Source organism: Pecten maximus, chromosome 5 (assembly GCF_902652985.1).
Source record: "Pecten maximus chromosome 5, xPecMax1.1, whole genome shotgun sequence".
In the NCBI taxonomy this organism is placed as follows: domain Eukaryota; kingdom Metazoa; phylum Mollusca; class Bivalvia; order Pectinida; family Pectinidae; genus Pecten; species Pecten maximus.
Window position 1 is genome coordinate 51,179,911 of NC_047019.1, and position 20,978 is coordinate 51,200,888.

At 40.5% G+C, this 20,978-nt stretch overlaps 1 protein-coding gene across 1 annotated transcript in view; it reads right to left on the bottom strand.

Moving 5' to 3' along the window:
* The window catches only part of LOC117328303 (transportin-3-like), a 72,523-nt gene that overhangs the window by 33,248 nt on the left and 18,297 nt on the right, over window positions 1-20,978 (bottom strand). Inside the window, exons 10-17 of the mRNA XM_033885827.1 lie at window positions 19,695-19,795; window positions 18,034-18,109; window positions 12,863-12,925; window positions 11,842-11,988; window positions 8,569-8,676; window positions 8,281-8,378; window positions 6,154-6,293; window positions 5,794-5,985 (exon numbers count right to left, since the gene is read on the bottom strand). Coding sequence (XP_033741718.1) covers window positions 5,794-5,985; window positions 6,154-6,293; window positions 8,281-8,378; window positions 8,569-8,676; window positions 11,842-11,988; window positions 12,863-12,925; window positions 18,034-18,109; window positions 19,695-19,795 — 925 coding nt within the window. The remainder of the gene's footprint in view (window positions 1-5,793; window positions 5,986-6,153; window positions 6,294-8,280; window positions 8,379-8,568; window positions 8,677-11,841; window positions 11,989-12,862; window positions 12,926-18,033; window positions 18,110-19,694; window positions 19,796-20,978) is intronic.

The window sequence follows — 20,978 nt, forward strand, 5'->3', positions numbered from 1 at the left end:
AACAGAAGGTGATGGGACAGACATGACACAACACAACAGAAGGTGATGGGACAGACATGACACAACACAACAGAAGGTGATGGGACAGACATGACACAACACAACAGAAAGCGATAGGACGGACATGACACAACACAACAGAAGGTGATGGGACGGACATGACACAACACAACAGAAGGTGATGGGACGGACATAACACAACACAACAGAAGGTGATGGGACAGACATGACACAACACAACAGAAGGTGATGGGACAGACATGACACAACACAACAGAAGGCGATGGGACAGACATGACACAACACAACAGAAGGTGATCATGATGGGACAGACATGACACAACACAACAGAAGGTGATGGGACAGACATGACACAACACAACAGAAGGTGATGGGACAGACATGACACAACACAACAGAAGGTGATGGGACAGACATGACACAACACAACAGAAGGTGATGGGACAGACATGACACAACACAGAAGGTGATGGGACGGACATGACACAACACAACAGAAGGTGATGGGACGGACATGACACAACACAACAGAAGGTGATGGGACAGACATGACACAACACAACAGAAGGTGATGGGACAGACATGACACAACACAACAGAAGGTTGATGTGACGGCATAAACAACACAAACCGAAGGTGATTGGGACGGACTGACACAAACAAACAGAAGGTGCTGGGACAGACATGAAACAAACACAACAGAAGGTGCTGGGACGGACAATGACCATACACACAGAAGGTGATGGTTGGACCGACATACACACCACCACAGAAGGGGATGGGACATGACATGACACAACACAACAGAAGGGGATGGGACCGACATGACACAACACAAACTAGCAGAAGGTGATGGGACGGACATACACACCCAACAGAAGGTGATGGGAAAGGACAATGAACACACACAACAGAAGGCTGATGGGACAGGACATGACACAACAACAACAGAAGGCTGATGGGACGGATACATGACAACTACAACAGAAGGTGATGACGGACATGACCAACACAAACAGAAGGTGATGGGACCGACATGACACAACACACAGAAGGTGATGGACGGACATGGACCCACAACACAACAAAGGTGATGGGACGGACATGACACAACCAACAGAAGGTGATGGGACGGACATGACACAACAACAACAGAAGGTGATGGGACGGACATGCACAACACAACAAAGGCTGATAGGGACAGACATGACACAACACAACAGAAGGTGATGGGAACGGACATGACACAACACAACAGAAGGTGATGGGACAGACATGACAACACACAAACAGAAGGTGATGGGACGACATGACACATACACACAGAAGGTGATGGGACGGACATGACACAACACAACAGGAAGGTGATGGGACGGACATGACACAACACAACAGAAGGTGATGGGACAGACATGCACACAACAACAGAAGGTGATGGGACAGGACATGACACAACACAACAGAAGGTGATGGGACGGACATGACACAACACAACAGAAGGTGATGGGACGACATGACATGCACACAACAGAAGGCGATGTGGACAGGACATGACACAACACAACAGAAGGTGATGGGACGGACATGACACAACACAACAGAAGGTGATGGGACAGACATGACACAACACAACAGAAGGTGATGGGACGGACATGACACAACACAACAGAAGGTGATGGGACAGGACATGACACAACACAACAGAAGGTGATGGGACAGGACATGACCACAACACAACAGAAGGTGATGGGACGACATGACACACACAACAGAAGGCGATGGGACAGACATGACAACACACAGAAGGTGATGGACGGAAGACACAACACACAGAAGGTGATGGACAGGACATGACACAACACAACAGAAGGGATGGGACGAGACATGACACAACACACAGAAGGTGATGGGACGGACATGACACAACACAGAAGGTGATGGGACGGACATGACACAAACACAACAGAAGGTGATGGGACCGACATGACACAACACAACAACAGAAGGTGATGGGCTGAACGGGACATGACACAAACACAACAACAGAAGGTGATGGGACAGGACATTACACAACACAACAGAGTGATGGACCGGACATGACACAACACACAAAGGTGATATGGGAAGGACATGACACAACACAACAAGGTGATCATGATGGGACGGACATGACACAACACAACAAAAGGTGATGGGACGGACATGACACAACACAACAGAAGGTGATGGGACGGACATGACACAACACAACAGAAGGTGATGGGACGGACATGACACAACACAACAGAAGGTGATGGGACAGACATGACACAACACAACAGAAGGTGATCATGATGGGACAGACATGACACAACACAACAGAAGGTGATGGGACAGACATGACACAACACAACAGAAAGCGATAGGGACGGACATGACACAACACAACAGAAGGTGATGGGACGGACATGACACAACACAACAGAAGGTGATGGGACGGACATGACACAACACAACAGAAGGTGATGGGACAGACACAACACAACAGAAGGTGATGGGACAGACATGACACAACACAACAGAAGGTGATGGGACAGACATGACACAACACAACAGAAGGTGATGGGACAGACATGACACAACACAACAGAAGGTGATCATGATGGGACAGACATGACACAACACAACAGAAGGTGATGGGACAGACATGACACAACACAACAGAAGGTGATGGGACGGACATGACACAACACAACAGAAGGTGATGGGGTGGACATGACACAACACAACAGAAGGTGATGGGACAGACATGACACAACACAACAGAAGGTGATGGGACAGACATGACACAACACAACAGAAGGTGATGGGACAGACATGACACAACACAACAGAAGGTGATGGGACGGACATGACACAACACAACAGAAGGTGATGTGACGGACACAACACAACACAACAGAAGGTGATGGGACAGACATGACACAACACAACAGAAGGTGATGGGACGGACATGACACAACACAACAGAAGGTGATGTGACGGACACAACACAACACAACAGAAGGTGATGGGACGGACATGACACAACACAACAGAAGGTGATGGGACAGACATGACACAACACAACAGAAGGTGATGGGACGGACATGACACAACACAACAGAAGGTGATGGGACAGACATGACACAACACAACAGAAGGCGATGGGACAGACATGACACAACACAACAGAAGGCGATGGGACAGACATGACACAACAGAAGGTGATGGGACGGACACAACACAACAGAAGGTGATGGGACGGACATAACACAACACAACAGAAGGTGATGGGACGGACATGACACAACACAACAGAAGGTGATGGGACGGACATAACACAATACAACAGAAGGTGATGGGACGGACATGACACAACACAACAGAAGGTGATGGGACCGACATGACACAACACAACAGAAGGTGATGGGATGGACATGACACAACACAACAAAAGGTGATGGGACAGACATGACACAACACAAGGTGATGGGACAGACATGACACAACACAACAGAAGGTGATGGGACGGACATAACACAATACAACAGAAGGTGATGGGACGGACATGACACAACACAACAGAAGGTGATGGGACAGACATGACACAACACAACAGAAGGTGATGGGACGGACATAACACAACACAACAGAAGGTGATGGGACGGACATAACACAACACAACAGAAGGTGATGGGACCGACATGACACAACACAACAGAAGGTGATGGGATGGACATGACACAACACAACAAAAGGTGATGGGCCGGACATGACACAACACAACAAAAGGTGATCATGATGGGACGGACATGACACAACACAACAGAAGGTGATGGGACGGACATGACACAACACAACAGAAGGTGATGGGATGGACATGACACAACACATCAGAAGGTGATGGGACGGACATGACACAACACAACAGAAGGTGATGGGACGGACATGACACAACACAACAGAAGGTGATGGGACGGACATGACACAACACAACAGAAGGTGATGGGACAGACATGACACAACACAACAGAAGGTGATGGGACAGACACAACACAACAGAAGGTGATGGGACAGAAATGACACAACACAACACAAGGTGATGGGACAGACACAACACAACAGAAGGTGATGGGACGGACATGACACAACACAACAGAAGGTGATGGGACGGACATGACACAACACAACAGAAGGTGATGGGACGGACATGACACAACACAACAGAAGGTGATGGGACGGACATGACACAACACAACAGAAGGTGATGGGACAGACATGACACAACACAACAGAAGGTGATGGGACAGACACAACACAACAGAAGGTGATGGGACAGAAATGACACAACACAACACAAGGTGATGGGACAGACACAACACAACAGAAGGTGATGGGACGGACATGACACAACACAACAGAAGGTGATGGGATGGACATGACACAACACAACAGAAGGTGATGGGATGGACATGACACAACACAACAGAAGGTGATGGGACGGACATGACACAACACAACAGAAGGTGATGGGATGGACATGACACAACACAACAGAAGGTGATGGGACAGACATGACACAACACAACAGAAGGTGATGGGACGGACATAACACAACACAACAGAAGGTGATGGGACAGACACAACACAACAGAAGGTGATGGGACAGACATGACACAACACAACAGAAGGTGATGGGATGGACATGACACAACACAACAGAAGGTGATGGGACGGACATGACACAACACAACAGAAGGTGATGGGACAGACATGACACAACAGAAGGTGATGGGACGGACATGACACAACACAACAGAAGGTGATGGGACAGACACAACACAACAGAAGGTGATGGGACGGACATGACACAACACAACAGAAGGTGATGGGATGGACATGACACAACACAACAGAAGGTGATGGGACAGACACAACACAACACAACAGAAGGTGATGGGACGGACATGACACAACACAACAGAAGGTGATGGGACAGACATGACACAACACAACAGAAGGTGATGGGATGGACATGACACAACACAACAGAAGGTGATGGGACAGACACAACACAACACAACAGAAGGTGATGGGACGGACATGACACAACACAACAGAAGGTGATGGGACGGACATGACACAACACAACAGAAGGTGATGGGACGGACATGACACAACACAACAGAAGGTGATGGGACGGACATGACACTATACAACAGAAGGTGATGGGACAGACATGACACAACACAACAGAAGGTGATGGGACAGACATGACACAACACAACAGAAGGTGATGGGACGGACATGACACAACACAACAGAAGGTGATTGGACGGACATGACACAACACAACAGAAGGTGATGGGATGGACATGACACAACACAACAGAAGGTGATGGGACAGACATGACACAACACAACAGAAGGTGATGGGACGGACATGACACAACAACAGAAAGTGATGGGACGGACATGACACAACACAACAGAAGGTGATGGGACAGACATGACACAACACAACAGAAGGTGATCATGATGGGACAGACATGACACAACACAACAAAAGGTGATGGGACGGACATGACAACACTATAGGCTCCCACCTTTTTCATGGTAGGGGCATAACATTCGCTAAACAGGTGAAAAATATGTTGCAATTGTTTACAGCTAGGCACAAACTTCTTTGTGAAGGAAAATTAAACTATAAACAGTGAAGAACTTTATTTATTTTAAGTCAAGTTGACGTACCTTTGAGAAGGCCAATAGCAGCCTCGGATGACAGGTTGAAAGTATCTATTGCCTGTACAATTTGTAAAAGTCCCTGAAAGTGGTCGATCATTTTCTCTCGACATGTTGTTGATATTAACTGGAGAGAATTAGCTGCGACAGTCGCCAACTTAGGGTCCTGTAATCCTCGCAGTAGGAACTGCAGCACTGGATCTGTTTGTGAGTTTCATAAAGAAATGATTTTTTTTTTACAAAATTTAAAAGCTACCAATGACATTTTCTTCGAAATAGTAGGTTAACAATGATCAAGCAGTTATCCTTAACATGATGCTATACAATATATCATAGTTCTCCATATATTCATATTGACAACTTATATACCTAAAAATTCTGGATGTTTCTCTATCCACTCGCACAGCTCTCCAAACAGACGTACACTGGTGTGTCTTACAGACACATGGGCTGTGTCTGGGATAGACAGGATGGCCTTAACAACTTCTGGCACAATCTCGTTCTCCTCCCTGAAAAACAACCGCCAGTCAGTGTCAACAAACAAATTTGTGGAATTTATATCGCCCGCTTTCCTGACATATTGTAGGTAAAAAATGTTGAGGTTAGGAGTAAACATGACATTATATCTTGACAGAATAATAAGATCTGATGAGCCATAATGTGTTACTTAAATCTCAAAGAAAAAAGTAAAACCTTAATATACAGAAGTTAGATCTTTTATAATCGAACATGTGTTATGGGATAAAGTAATGTGATTCTGCAAGATTCCTCTTCTCATCTGCCAAAACATGTTACAGTATAGATTGCAAAATAGATCACTTCTCTAAACCAAGTCCTCTCTAAACTAGCCAAATATCCATGTACTGTGCAAGTCCTCTCTAAACTGGCCAAATATCCATGTACTGTGCACAATCAAGTCCTCTCTAAACTGGCCAAATATCCATGTACTGTGCACAATCAAGTCCTCTCTAAACTGGCCAAATATCCATGTACTGTACAAGTCCTCTCTAAACTGGCCAAATATCCATGTACTGTGCACAATAAAGTCCTCTCTAAACTGGCCAAATATCCATGCACTGTGCAAGTCCTCTCTAAACTGACCAAATATCCATGTACTGTGCACAATAAAGTCCTCTCTAAACTGGCCAAATATCCATGTACTGTGCACAATAAAGTCCTCTCTAAACTGGCCAAATATCCATGTACTGTGCACAATCAAGTCCTCTCTAAACTGGCCAAATATCCATGTACTGTGCAAGTCCTCTCTAAACTGGCCACATATCCATGTACTGTGCACAATCAAGTCCTCTCTAAACTGGCCAAATATCCATGTACTGTGCAAGTCCTCTCTAAACTGGCCAAATATCCATGTACTGTGCACAATAAAGTCCTCTCTAAACTGGCCAAATATCCATGTACTGTGCAAGTCCTCTCTAAACTGGCCAAATATCCATGTACTTTGCAAGTCCTCTCTAAACTGGCCAAATATCCATGTACTGTGCACAATAAAGTCCTCTCTAAACTGGCCAAATATCCATGTACTGTGCAAGTCCTCTCTAAACTGGCCAAATATCCATGTACTGTGCACAATCAAGTCCTCTCTAAACTGGCCACATATCCATGTACTGTGCACAATCAAGTCCTCTCTAAACTGGCCAAATATCCATGTACTGTGCACAATCAAGTCCTCTCTAAACTGGCCAAATATCCATGAACTGTGCACAATCAAGTCCTCTCTAAACTGGCCAAATATCCATGTACTGTGCACAATCAAGTCCTCTCTAAACTGGCCAAATATCCATGTACTGTGCACAATCAGGTAAGAGAAGTTCCACAGTATTTAAGACACTTTAAATTCATTGCACAACATTTGTATGAGACATGGTTTACTTACAGTAAGTATGAGACATGGTTTACTTACGGTAAGTATGAGTCACGGTTTACTTACGGTAAGTATGAGACACGGTTTACTTACGGTGAGTATGAGACACGGTTTACTTACGGTGAGTATGAGACACGGTTTACTTACGGTAAGTATGAGACACGGTTTACTTACGGTAAGTATGAGACACGGTTTACTTACGGTAAGTATGAGACACGGTTTACTTACGGTAAGTATGAGACACGGTTTACTTACGGTAAGTATGAGACACGGTTTACTTACGGTAGGTATGAGTCACGGTTTACTTACGGTAAGTATGAGACACGGTTTACTTACGGTAAGTATGAGACACGGTTTACTTACGGTAGGTATGAGACATGGTTTACTTACGGTACGTATGAGACACGGTTTACTTACGGTACGTATGAGACACGGTTTACTTACGGTAAGTATGAGACACGGTTTACTTACGGTAAGTATGAGACACGGTTTACTTACGGTACGTATGAGACATGGTTTACTTACGGTAAGTATGAGACACGGTTTACTTACGTTAATTAAGTATGGGTCACGGTTTACTTACGTTAATTAAGTATGGGTCATGGTTTACTTACGGTAACAAGTTTTTGGCTACAGCAGTCATAACAAACAAAGAGGCCTCAGTTACCTCCCATGATGTAGATGTTGTCTGGGACTTCAAGTTTTCAAACATCTGTAAAAGAGAATCCCTCCTCAGTTTTGATAACGCCACACAGATTATTATTGAATTTTCAAATAAATTTAGATTTCTGATTTTTCAATTCTGCTGCAAAAAGTGACATCAAGAAGGATATCTAATATCTTAATCTAGATATTCTATTTGTCAACTGTGTCACTCACTTCAGGTCACCACGACAACTCACCTGATTAAAACATCGGGATGATCCCACAACAAATATCACATCTTTAATTAACTCTGACACACGTATCCTGAACTCTCCAAAGTCATCCGATTCATCAGGCACGCCTTCCTGTAATGGAGAGATCAGCATAATGGCTCATTAATCATCAGTCAGTATCGAGACCTGCCTAACTTCATCTAAATGATTGCTTTATGTTTTATAGGTTCAAACTCATTTCCTTTCTTTTTTACGTTACAGGAAACGAAAGCAGATATAAACATTTATCACCTATTTCTTTCTCTGTCTTACTTACATGGTCAGTGTCCATCTGACAGTGATAACATCAGGCTATGACAGGTCACGACCTCTCTGTCTTACATGGTCAGTGTCCATCTGACAGTGATAACATCAGGCTATGACAGGTCATAACCTCTCTGTCTTACTTACATGGTCAGTGTCCATCTGACAGTGATAACATCAGGCTATGACAGGTCACGACCTCTCTGTCTTACTTACATGGTCAGTGTCCATCTGACAGTGATAACATCAGGCTATGACAGGTCACGACCTCTCTGTCTTACTTACATGGTCAGTGTCCATCTGACAGTGATAACATCAGGCTATGACGGGTCACGACCTCTCTGTCTTACTTACATGGTCAGTGTCCATCTGACATGGATAACATCAGGCTATGACAGGTCACGACCTCTCTGTCTTACTTACATGGTCAGTGTCCATCTGACAGTGATAACATCAAGCTATGACAGGTCACAACCTCTGTCTTACTTACATGGTCAGTGTCCATCTGACAGTGATAACATCAGGCTATGACAGGTCACGACCTCTGTCTTACTTACATGGTCAGTGTCCATCTGACAGTGATAACATCAGGCTATGACAGGTCACGACCTCTCTGTCTTACTTACATGGTCAGTGTCCATCTGACAGTGATAACATCAGGCTATGACAGGTCACGACCTCTGTCTTACTTACATGGTCAGTGTCCATCTGACAGTGATAACACCAGGCTATGACAGGTCACGACCTCTCTGTCTTACTTACGACCTCTCTGTCTTACTTACATGGTCAGTGTCCATCTGACAGTGATAACATCAGGCTATGACAGGTCACGACCTCTCTGTCTTACTTACATGGTCAGTGTCCATCTGACAGTGATAACACCAGGCTATGACAGGTCACGACCTCTGTCTTACTTACATGGTCAGTGTCCATCTGACAGTGATAACACCAGGCTATGACAGGTCACAACCTCTGTCTTACTTACATGGTCAGTGTCCATCTGACAGTGATAACATCAGGCTATGACAGGTCACGACCTCTGTCTTACTTAAATGGTCAGTGTCCATCTGACTGTGATAACACCAGGCTATGACGGGTCACGACCTCTCTGTCTTACTTACATGATCAGTGTCCATCTGACGGTGATAACATCAGGCTATGACAGGTCACGACCTCTCTGTCTTACTTACATGGTCAGTGTCCATCTGACAGTGATAACATCAGGCTATGACGGGTCACGACCTCTCTGTCTTACTTACATGGTCAGTGTCCATCTGACAGTGATAACACCAGGCTATGACGGGTCACGACCTCTCTGTCTTACTTACATGGTCAGTGTCCATCTGACAGTGATAACACCAGGCTATGACGGGTCACGACCTCTCTGTCTTACTTACATGGTCAGTGTCCATCTGACAGTGATAACACCAGGCTATGACGGGTCACGACCTCTCTGTCTTACTTACATGATCAGTGTCCATCTGACAGTGATAACATCAGGCTATGACAGGTCACGACCTCTCTGTCTTACTTACATGGTCAGTGTCCATCTGACAGTGATAACACCAGGCTATGACGGGTCACGACCTCTCTGTCTTACTTACATGATCAGTGTCCATCTGACGGTGATAACATCAGGCTATGACAGGTCACGACCTCTCTGTCTTACTTACATGGTCAGTGTCCATCTGACAGTGATAACACCTGGCTATGACAGGTCACGACCTCTCTGTCTTACTTACATGATCAGTGTCCATCTGACAGTGATAACATCAGGCTATGACAGGTCACGACCTCTGTCTTACTTACATGGTCAGTGTCCATCTGACAGTGATAACACCAGGCTATGACAGGTCACGACCTCTCTGTCTTACTTACGACCTCTCTGTCTTACTTACATGGTCAGTGTCCATCTGACAGTGATAACACCAGGCTATGACAGGTCACGACCTCTCTGTCTTACTTACATGGTCAGTGTCCATCTGACAGTGATAACATCAGGCTATGACAGGTCACGACCTCTCTGTCTTACATGTACTTACATGGTCAGTGTCCATCTGACAGTGATAACACCAGGCTATGACAGGTCACGACCTCTCTGTCTTACTTACATGGTCAGTGTCCATCTGACAGTGATAACATCAGGCTATGACAGGTCACGACCTCTGTCTTACTTACATGGTCAGTGTCCATCTGACAGTGATAACACCAGGCTATGACAGGTCACGACCTCTGTCTTACTTACATGGTCAGTGTCCATCTGACAGTGATAACACCAGGCTATGACAGGTCACGACCTCTCTGTCTTACTTTCATGATTTGTGTCCATCTGACAGTGATAACATCAGGCTATGACAGGTCACGACCTCTGTCTTACTTACATGGTCAGTGTCCATCTGACAGTGATAACACCAGGCTATGACGGGTCACGACCTCTCTGTCTTACTTACATGGTCAGTGTCCATCTGACAGTGATAACATCAGGCTATGACAGGTCACGACCTCTGTCTTACTTACATGGTCAGTGTCCATCTGACAGTGATAACACCAGGCTATGACGGGTCACGACCTCTCTGTCTTACTTACATGGTCAGTGTCCATCTGACAGTGATAACATCAGGCTATGACGGGTCACGACCTCTCTGTCTTACTTACATGGTCAGTGTCCATCTGACAGTGATAACACCAGGCTATGACAGGTCACGACCTCTCTGTCTTACTTACATGGTCAGTGTCCATCTGACAGTGATAACACCAGGCTATGACAGGTCACAACCTCTGTCTTACTTACATGGTCAGTGTCCATCTGACAGTGATAACATCAGGCTATGACAGGTCACGACCTCTCTGTCTTACTTACATGGTCAGTGTCCATCTGACAGTGATAACACCAGGCTATGACAGGTCACGACCTCTGTCTTACTTACATGGTCAGTGTCCATCTGACAATGATAACACCTGGCTATCACAGGTCACGACCTCTGTCTTACTTACATGGTCAGTGTCCATCTGACAGTGGTGACATAAAGCTATAATCAATCTCTGTATGTATGGTTTGAATACATCAGTTAACATGTCCTGACTTCGCTGGTACAGGTCTTCTGAGAGGCGGTACCAAAAATTAAATGTAATTTCTGTCACCTGGAAGTAGTGAAAGATGAGTATATACACCTGATAATACATTGTAAGGAATAAAGCAATAAAATAAAGGCAGTACTTCCTTAGAAATGGCCATTTAACTAGTTGCTGAAGAGGACAAGATGGGTGTATTGTCTGAATTTTAACAAATTTATCGCTGCAAATATATTGCTATTCTGTATTTAAGAGTTTGATACCTCTGCAATGTCTTATAATAAGTTTTTTTGGAAGAAGTAAGCATCCTGTGGCCATTTTAAGCTGTTTTTAGTTGATAATATAATAAAATTAGAGATCCAATAGGGATTTTGGTGCTCACCACTGAATGATCTTTATTGGTCCTATGTCAGACTGATCTAATTTCTAAATTTCCCTTCTTTCTTCTTTCTTAATTCTCTGATTACAAGAACAAAGTTTGAGAATCATCCCTCCAGCACTTTTCAAGAAATAGCGATAACAAACTTCAATTCTCAAAATCCAAGATGGTTGCCTCAGCCATTTTGCTTTTCTGAGAAAAAATTTAAATTCAATTGGCACAACTAGGGACCAAAGAAACCTACACATGAAGTTTGAGGAATATCCCTGCAGTACTTTTCAAAACACAGCAAAAACAAGCTTCAATTCCCAAAATCCAAGATGGCTGCCTTACGGCCATTTTGTTTTTCTGATCAAAAATCCTAACTGAAAGGGCATGAATATGGAAATGAAGTTTTAGAAATATTTCTCCTGCACTTTTCAACAAATAGCAATAACAAGGATTGTTTACAGACGGCTGGGTGACAGATGTATGACAGATGGATGCACAGCTATGTGAATAGCCCACCATCTGATGTTGATGGGCTTGTTTTGCTGATTTAAGGTTGATCTGAACATAACTCACCTCATATAAATGATGACCCACACATGTTAGCAGTATTTCCAATATCCTCAGGTCTCCAAGGCCCTAAAAAGGAGCAATGCATCATAAAGGATATAAAAGTACTCTTTATAAAATTAATGCAGTAATTCTTCATAGTAAGTACAAATATTTTACTGGTGAGTACAAGTGTAATATCACAATGTTTGTGTACTAGGGTGGAGTACATTTGTACTAGTGAGGATATCTATAATGACTATATTGTACTACGGTGGAGTACATTTGTACTAGTGGTGATATCTATAATGATTATATTGTACTATGGTGGAGTACATTTGTACTAGTGGGGATATCTATAATGATTATATTGTACTACGGTGGAGTACATTTGTACTAGTGGTGATATCTATCATGACTATAATGTACTATGGTGGAGTACATTTGTACTAGTGGTGATATCTATAATGACTATAATGTACTATGGTGGAGTACATTTGTACTAGTGGGGATATCTATAATGATTATATTGTACTATGGTGGAGTACATTTGTACTAGTGGGGATATCTATAATGATTATATTGTACTATGGTGGAGTACATTTGTACTAGTGGTGATATCTATAATGACTATAATGTACTATGGTGGAGTACACTTGTACTAGTAGTGATATCTATAATGATTATATTGTACTATGGTGGAGTACATTTGTACTAGTGGTGATATCTATAATGATTATATTGTACTATGGTGGAGTACATTTGTACTAGAGGTGATATCTATAATGATTATATTGTACTATGGTGGAGTACATTTGTACTAGTGGGGATATCTATAATGATTATATTGTACTATGGTGGAGTACATTTGTACTAGTGGTGATATATATAATGACTATAATGTACTATGGTGGAGTACACTTGTACTAGTAGTGATATCTATAATGATTATATTGTACTATGGTGGAGTACATTTGTACTAGTGGTGATATCTATAATGATTATATTGTACTATGGTGGAGTACATTTGTACTAGAGGTGATATCTATAATGATTATATTGTACTATGGTGGAGTACATTTGTACTAGTGGGGATATCTATAATGATTATATTGTACTATGGTGGAGTACATTTGTACTAGTGGTGATATCTATAATGATTATATTGTACTACGGTGGAGTACATTTGTACTAGTGGTGATATCTATCATGACTATAATGTACTATGGTGGAGTACATTTGTACTAGTGGTGATATCTATAATGACTATAATGTACTATGGTGGAGTACATTTGTACTAGTGGGGATATCTATAATGATTATATTGTACTATGGTGGAGTACATTTGTACTAGTGGGGATATCTATAATGATTATATTGTACTATGGTGGAGTACATTTGTACTAGTGGTGATATCTATAATGACTATAATGTACTATGGTGGAGTACACTTGTACTAGTAGTGATATCTATAATGATTATATTGTACTATGGTGGAATACATTTGTACTAGTGGTTATATCTATAATGATTATATTGTACTATGGTGGAGTACATTTGTACTAGAGGTGATATCTATAATGATTATATTGTACTATGGTGGAGTACATTTGTACTAGTGGGGATATCTATAATGATTATATTGTACTATGGTGGAGTACATTTGTACTAGTGGTGATATCTATAATGATTATATTGTACTACGGTGGAGTACATTTGTACTAGTGGTGATATCTATAATGACTATAATGTACTATGGTGGAGTACACTTGTACTAGTAGTGATATCTATAATGATTATATTGTACTATGGTGGAGTACATTTGTACTAGTGGTGATATCTATAATGATTATATTGTACTATGGTGGAGTACATTTGTACTAGAGGTGATATCTATAATGATTATATTGTACTATGGTGGAGTACATTTGTACTAGTGGTGATATCTATAATGATTATATTGTACTACGGTGGAGTACATTTGTACTAGTGGTGATAGCTATAATGACTATAATGTACTATGGTGGAGTACACTTGTACTAGTAGTGATATCTATAATGATTATATTGTACTATGGTGGAGTACATTTGTACTAGAGGTGATATCTATAATGATTATATTGTACTATGGTGGAGTACACTTGTACTAGACAGTGAGGATATCTATCATGATTATATTGTACTATGGTGGAGTACATTTGTACTAGTGGTGATATCTATAATGATTATATTGTACTATGGTGGAGTACATTTGTACTAGTGGTGATATCTATAATGACTATAATGTACTACGGTGGAGTACACTTGTACTAGACAGTGAGGATATATATAATGACTATAATGTACTATGGTGGAGTACATTTGTACTAGTGGTGATATATATAATGACTATTACGTACTATGGTGGAGTACATTTGTACTAGTGGTGATATCTATAATGACTATAATGTACTACGGTGGAGTACACTTGTACTAGACAGTGAGGATATCTATCATGACTATATTGTACTATGGTGGTGGAGTACACTTGTACTAGACAGTGAGGATATCTATCATGACTATATTGTACTATGGTGGTGGAGTACACTTGTACTAGACAGTGAGGATATCTATCATGACTATATTGTACTATGGTGGAGTACATTTGTACTAGACAGTGAGGATATCTGTCATGACTATATTGTACTATAATGGTGGAGTACACTTGTACTAGACAGTGAGGATATATATAATGACTATAATGTACTACGGTGGAGTACATTTGTACTAGTGGTGATATCTATCATGACTATATTGTACTATGGTGGAGTACACTTGTACTAGACAGTGAGGATATCTATCATGACTATATTGTACTATGGTGGAGTACATTTGTACTAGACAGTGAGGATATCTGTCAGGACTATATTGTACTATAATGGTGGAGTACACTTGTACTAGACAGTGAGGATATATATAATGACTATAATGTACTACGGTGGAGTACATTTGTACTAGTGGTGATATCTATCATGACTATATTGTACTATGGTGGAGTACACTTGTACTAGACAGTGAGGATATCTATCATGATTACATTGTACTACGGTGGAGTACATTTGTACTAGTGATGATATCTATAATGATTATATTGTACTATGGTGGAGTACATTAGTGGTGATATCTATAATGACTATATTGTACTATAATGGTGGAGTACATTTGTACTAGACAGTGAGGATATCTATCATGACTATATTGTACTATAATGGTGGAGTACACTTGTACTAGACAGTGAGGATATCTATCATGACTATATTGTACTATAATGGTGGAGTACACTTGTACTAGACAGTGATATCTATAATGATTATATTGTACTATGGTGGAGTACACTTGTACTAGTGGTGATATCAATAATGATTATATTGTACTATGGTGGAGTACATTTGTACTAGTGGGGATATCTATCATGAATATATTGTACTACGGTGGAGTACACTTGTACTAGACAGTGAGGATATCTATCATGACTATATTGTACTATAATGGTGGAGTACACTTGTACTAGACAGTGGGGATATCTATCATGATTATATTGTACTACGGTGGAGTACACTTGTACTAGACAGTGGGGATATCTATCATGACTATATTGTACTATGGTGGAGTACACTTGTACTAGACAGTGGGGATATCTATCATGACTATATTGTACTATGGTGGAGTACACTTGTACTAGACAGTGAGGATATCTATCATGACTATATTGTACTATGGTGGTGGAGTACACTTGTACTAGACAGTGGGGATATCTATCATGACTATATTGTACTATGGTGGAGTACACTTGTACTAGACAGTGAGGATATCTATCATGACTATATTGTACTATGGTGGAGTACACTTGTACTAGTGGGGATATCTATCATGACTATATTGTACTATGGTGGAGTACACTTGTACTAGACAGTGGGGATATCTATCATGATTATATTGTACTACGGTGGAGTACACTTGTACTAGACAGTGGGGATATCTATCATGACTATATTGTACTATAATGGTCGAGTACATTAAGTACCTCAAATGTACAACGACAGCTGGTTTAAAGATTACTTCATAAAAAAACTCTGCTGCTTTCTTGGGAAAAAAAGCATTTTACAGTTTCTCATATGACTTGGTAAAAGATTCCATGTATGAGCTCCTTGATACATGTCAGAGATGAAGGATTTAAGCAAGTGCAATCAATGATTGTAAAAGCTCACCAGCAGCAGCAATCACACTATGCACTCTTATACACGTATAAGCATGTCATATTAAAATGGTACATCACACAACATCACTCCTAGACCTCTGATGGATATATAAACCAAATTAGAAGGGTGTGAGGTGAAAACTTTTGGATTTACAAGCTTTCCAAAAACTTATCCCAAAAAGTGGGCTTTAGTGCTAAAAATAGATTGCTACAGACAAAGTTTCATCAAACATGGTTGATATTTACCTCAGTTATCATCCTCACAAGGTCCAGAGATATCATAAAATGGCCAATAACTATGTGAGTTACTGTGGAATAATTCCAATTTTCGAAATTGTCTGAGATCTTGTTGATGTATGACTGCATACAAAATTTTATCAAACTTATTGGTTGATATTTATTTATAAGTTATCATGAGCACAAGGTATTGTTGAAGGACAGACGGACGCCTGACAATATGGTATACATGGCATAAGCTCTCCTTAGTCCATTGGACCAGGTGAGTTAGTAATCAAGTGATCTCGGGCCATAAATATTTTCCAAGAACTTCTTATTGCTTACAAACACTGTTAAGAATATCCTGGTCTGATGTAGAGTATGTATGATATCAATGGTAAATGTGTTTAAAATTACTTAATGTAGATAATTACCTGGTTTAGTGTAGAGTATGTATGATATATTTGACAATGGTAAATGTGTTTAAAATTACTTAATGTAGATAATTACCTGGTTTGGTGTAGAGTATGTATGATATATTTGACAATGGTAAATGTGTTTAAAATTACTTAATGTAGATAATTACCTGGTTTGGTGTAGAGTATGTATGATATATTTGACAATGGTAAATGTGTTTAAAATTACTTAATGTAGATAATTACCTGGTTTGGTGTAGAGTATGTATGATATATTTAACAATGGTAAATGTGTTTAAAATTATGGTTTTACTTCATGTAGATAATTACCTGGTTTGGTGTGTCGACAATGGCTTCTAAAAGAGACTCTGCCAGTTCAGTAAATATTCTACAAAAATTGATAGATCTGAAACACAGACAAAACACTGGTTTAAGAATTTTCCTTTCTCCAAATTCTTGATGTCAAGTACTAAACACTGGACAGGTAAATAGTTCATTATAAGTACAGAAAAGGCCCAATGGACCTGTTCTCAATTAGCAAAATTTTGCATTCCTTCAATCTGATTCAATTTAATCATATGGAGACATTGTCTATGATGTGTATGAATTCAGATACAGAAAAAAGAGACACATCGCAAAAAAAAAAAGGAGGCAACTTGGAATCAATATTGAAAACGATTACATCACTTTGAAGATAAGTTTCTTACATGACCTTAGTTAACAATCATCTGATTGAAAGAATCAAGCAAAAGGTTCACATATATATATTCAACAATACTATTCTAGTATGTCTGTACTAAGTATCACCTTTTACGGTCTATACAGGTGTGATGTCTGTACTAAGTATCACCTGTGATGGTCTATACAGTTGTGATGTCTGTACTAAGTATCACATGTGATGGCCTATACTGGTGTGATATCTGTACTTAGTATCACCTGTTACGGTCTATACAGGTGTGATGTCTGTACTAAGTATCACCTTTTACGGTCTATACAGGTGTGATGTCTGTACTAAGTATCACCTGTGATGGTCTATACAGGTGTGATGTCTGTACTAAGTATCATCTGTGATGGCCCGGTCTATACAGGTGTGATGTCTGTACTAAGTATCACCTGTTACGGTCTATACAGGTGTGATGTCTGTACTAAGTATCACCTGTTCGGTCTATACAGGTGTGATTTTTGTACAAAGTATCACCTGTGACAGTCTATACAGGTGTGATGTCTGTACTAAGTATCACATGTGATGGTCTATACAGGTGTGATGTCTGTACTAAGTATCACCTGTGATGGTCTATGCAGGTGTGATGTCTGTACTAAGTATCACCTGTTACTGTCTATACAGGTGTGATGTCTGTACTAAGTATCACCTGTTACGGTCTATACAGGTGTGATGTATGTACTAAGTATCACCTGTGATGGTCTATACAGGTGTGATGTCTGTACTAAGTATCACCTGTTACGGTCTATACAGGTGTTACTTAGTACAGACATAACACCTGTATAACACCTGTATAACACCGGTATAACACCGGTATAACACCTGTATCTAACACCTGTATCTAACACCTGTATCTAACACCTGTATAACACCTGTATAACACCTGTATCTAACACCTGTATAACACCGGTATAACACCTGTATAACACCGGTATAACACCTGTATAACATCTGTATTTAACACCTGTATAACACCGGTATAACACCTGTATAACACCTGTGTTACTATAACACCTGTGTTACTATAACACCGGTATCTAACACCGGTATAACACCTGTATCTAACAACTGTATAACACCTGTATAACACCGGTATAACACCTGTATTTAACACCTGTATAACACAAGTATAACACCTGTATAACACCTGTATAACACCTGTGTTTAACACCTGTATAACACCTGTATAACACCGGTATAACACCGGTATAACACCTGTATTTAACACCTGTATAACACAAGTATAACACCTGTATAAACTAACACATACTTATCAGTGTCCTCCAGGGCAACAGTCATATGGTAGGCTTCCTGAAGTGTAAGACTCCCATGGTACAAGGCTTCTGCTAGCTGTAAATGTTTCCGTAGATCCTTCACAAAACAGATATACATTCAATGGTTACTGCAATGCAAACAATTTTATCTGGCTGAGATGGTATGTACAAAAAATGTATATAGAATCAAAGTGCCCAGGACACTCATAGGTGCTTTGCATGAGGGTTCAAAATAAAGGAGAAATTTTAAAGCATTTGTAGTATTTAAATTGAAATGGCAGAAAATAAGAAGAAGGAATTTTATTTACTTTAAAAAAGCTTATGTGGTTGCATAAACATTCTACTTAAATCTCACTTGGCAAACTATGATTAAGTTTAATTCTTAGATAGATTAATCTTGTGATGTTGTCATCTTTCTTGATATACCACATTGTGATTGCCTACACATATACCACATTGTGATTGCCTACACATATACTAAGATTCCTGTGAATTACACTACTGTCCCGGTATATTTTGGTTCCTATGTTTTTAAATTGTACTCAATTTACCACCTTTTTTTCTTCATATATCAAATGACCTGTATATGATTAGATATTTGATAACTTTTGTTAGAAAAACTTGCCTCTGAAGTTTATTGTTTGTTATTGATTGTGAATGGGCCTACCTTTTCTGTTTCGGTGATTTTTTAAAATTACACGTTCATGTTATATACATTGTACAAGCATTTTATTATCGACTTCTTTAAACAATACATCCTCCTTATTGCTATCAGAATGTCGCAAAAACAAGCAAACATTAGGTTTCGCCTAAGCCCTCATAATCACTTCAACCAGCTCAACCATCCCTGCCATTTTTGGAGGCATATTCTTTTGAAATGACAGTAGAACCAATCAGAAGTATTCTACAAGTCCATGGCAAATGCCACATGTCTGTAGCACATGTCCGAAAACATTTCCTTCAGTTCAGTAAAGTTTAAAAATAAATCCGGACCAAATGTCCGATACGTTAAAAAAACTTTAGAATGACCCTCAATTCTCTATCAAACAAGCGTCTGCCTAGAATAAGTGAATGGTATATCCTATTCAAGCCCAATGTTGATCGTGACATGCTAAACACTTGATTTAATATGTTGCAGTTTATTGAGGGAGCAATTCCCGGTAAACCAATAACAAGAGATCTTGGTACCCACCATTGTATGATCTATATCAGTCAAATAAAAGACTGATCTTTTCCCTTCTTTCACTCTTCTTTCAAAACATTTAATAACTTGATATAGT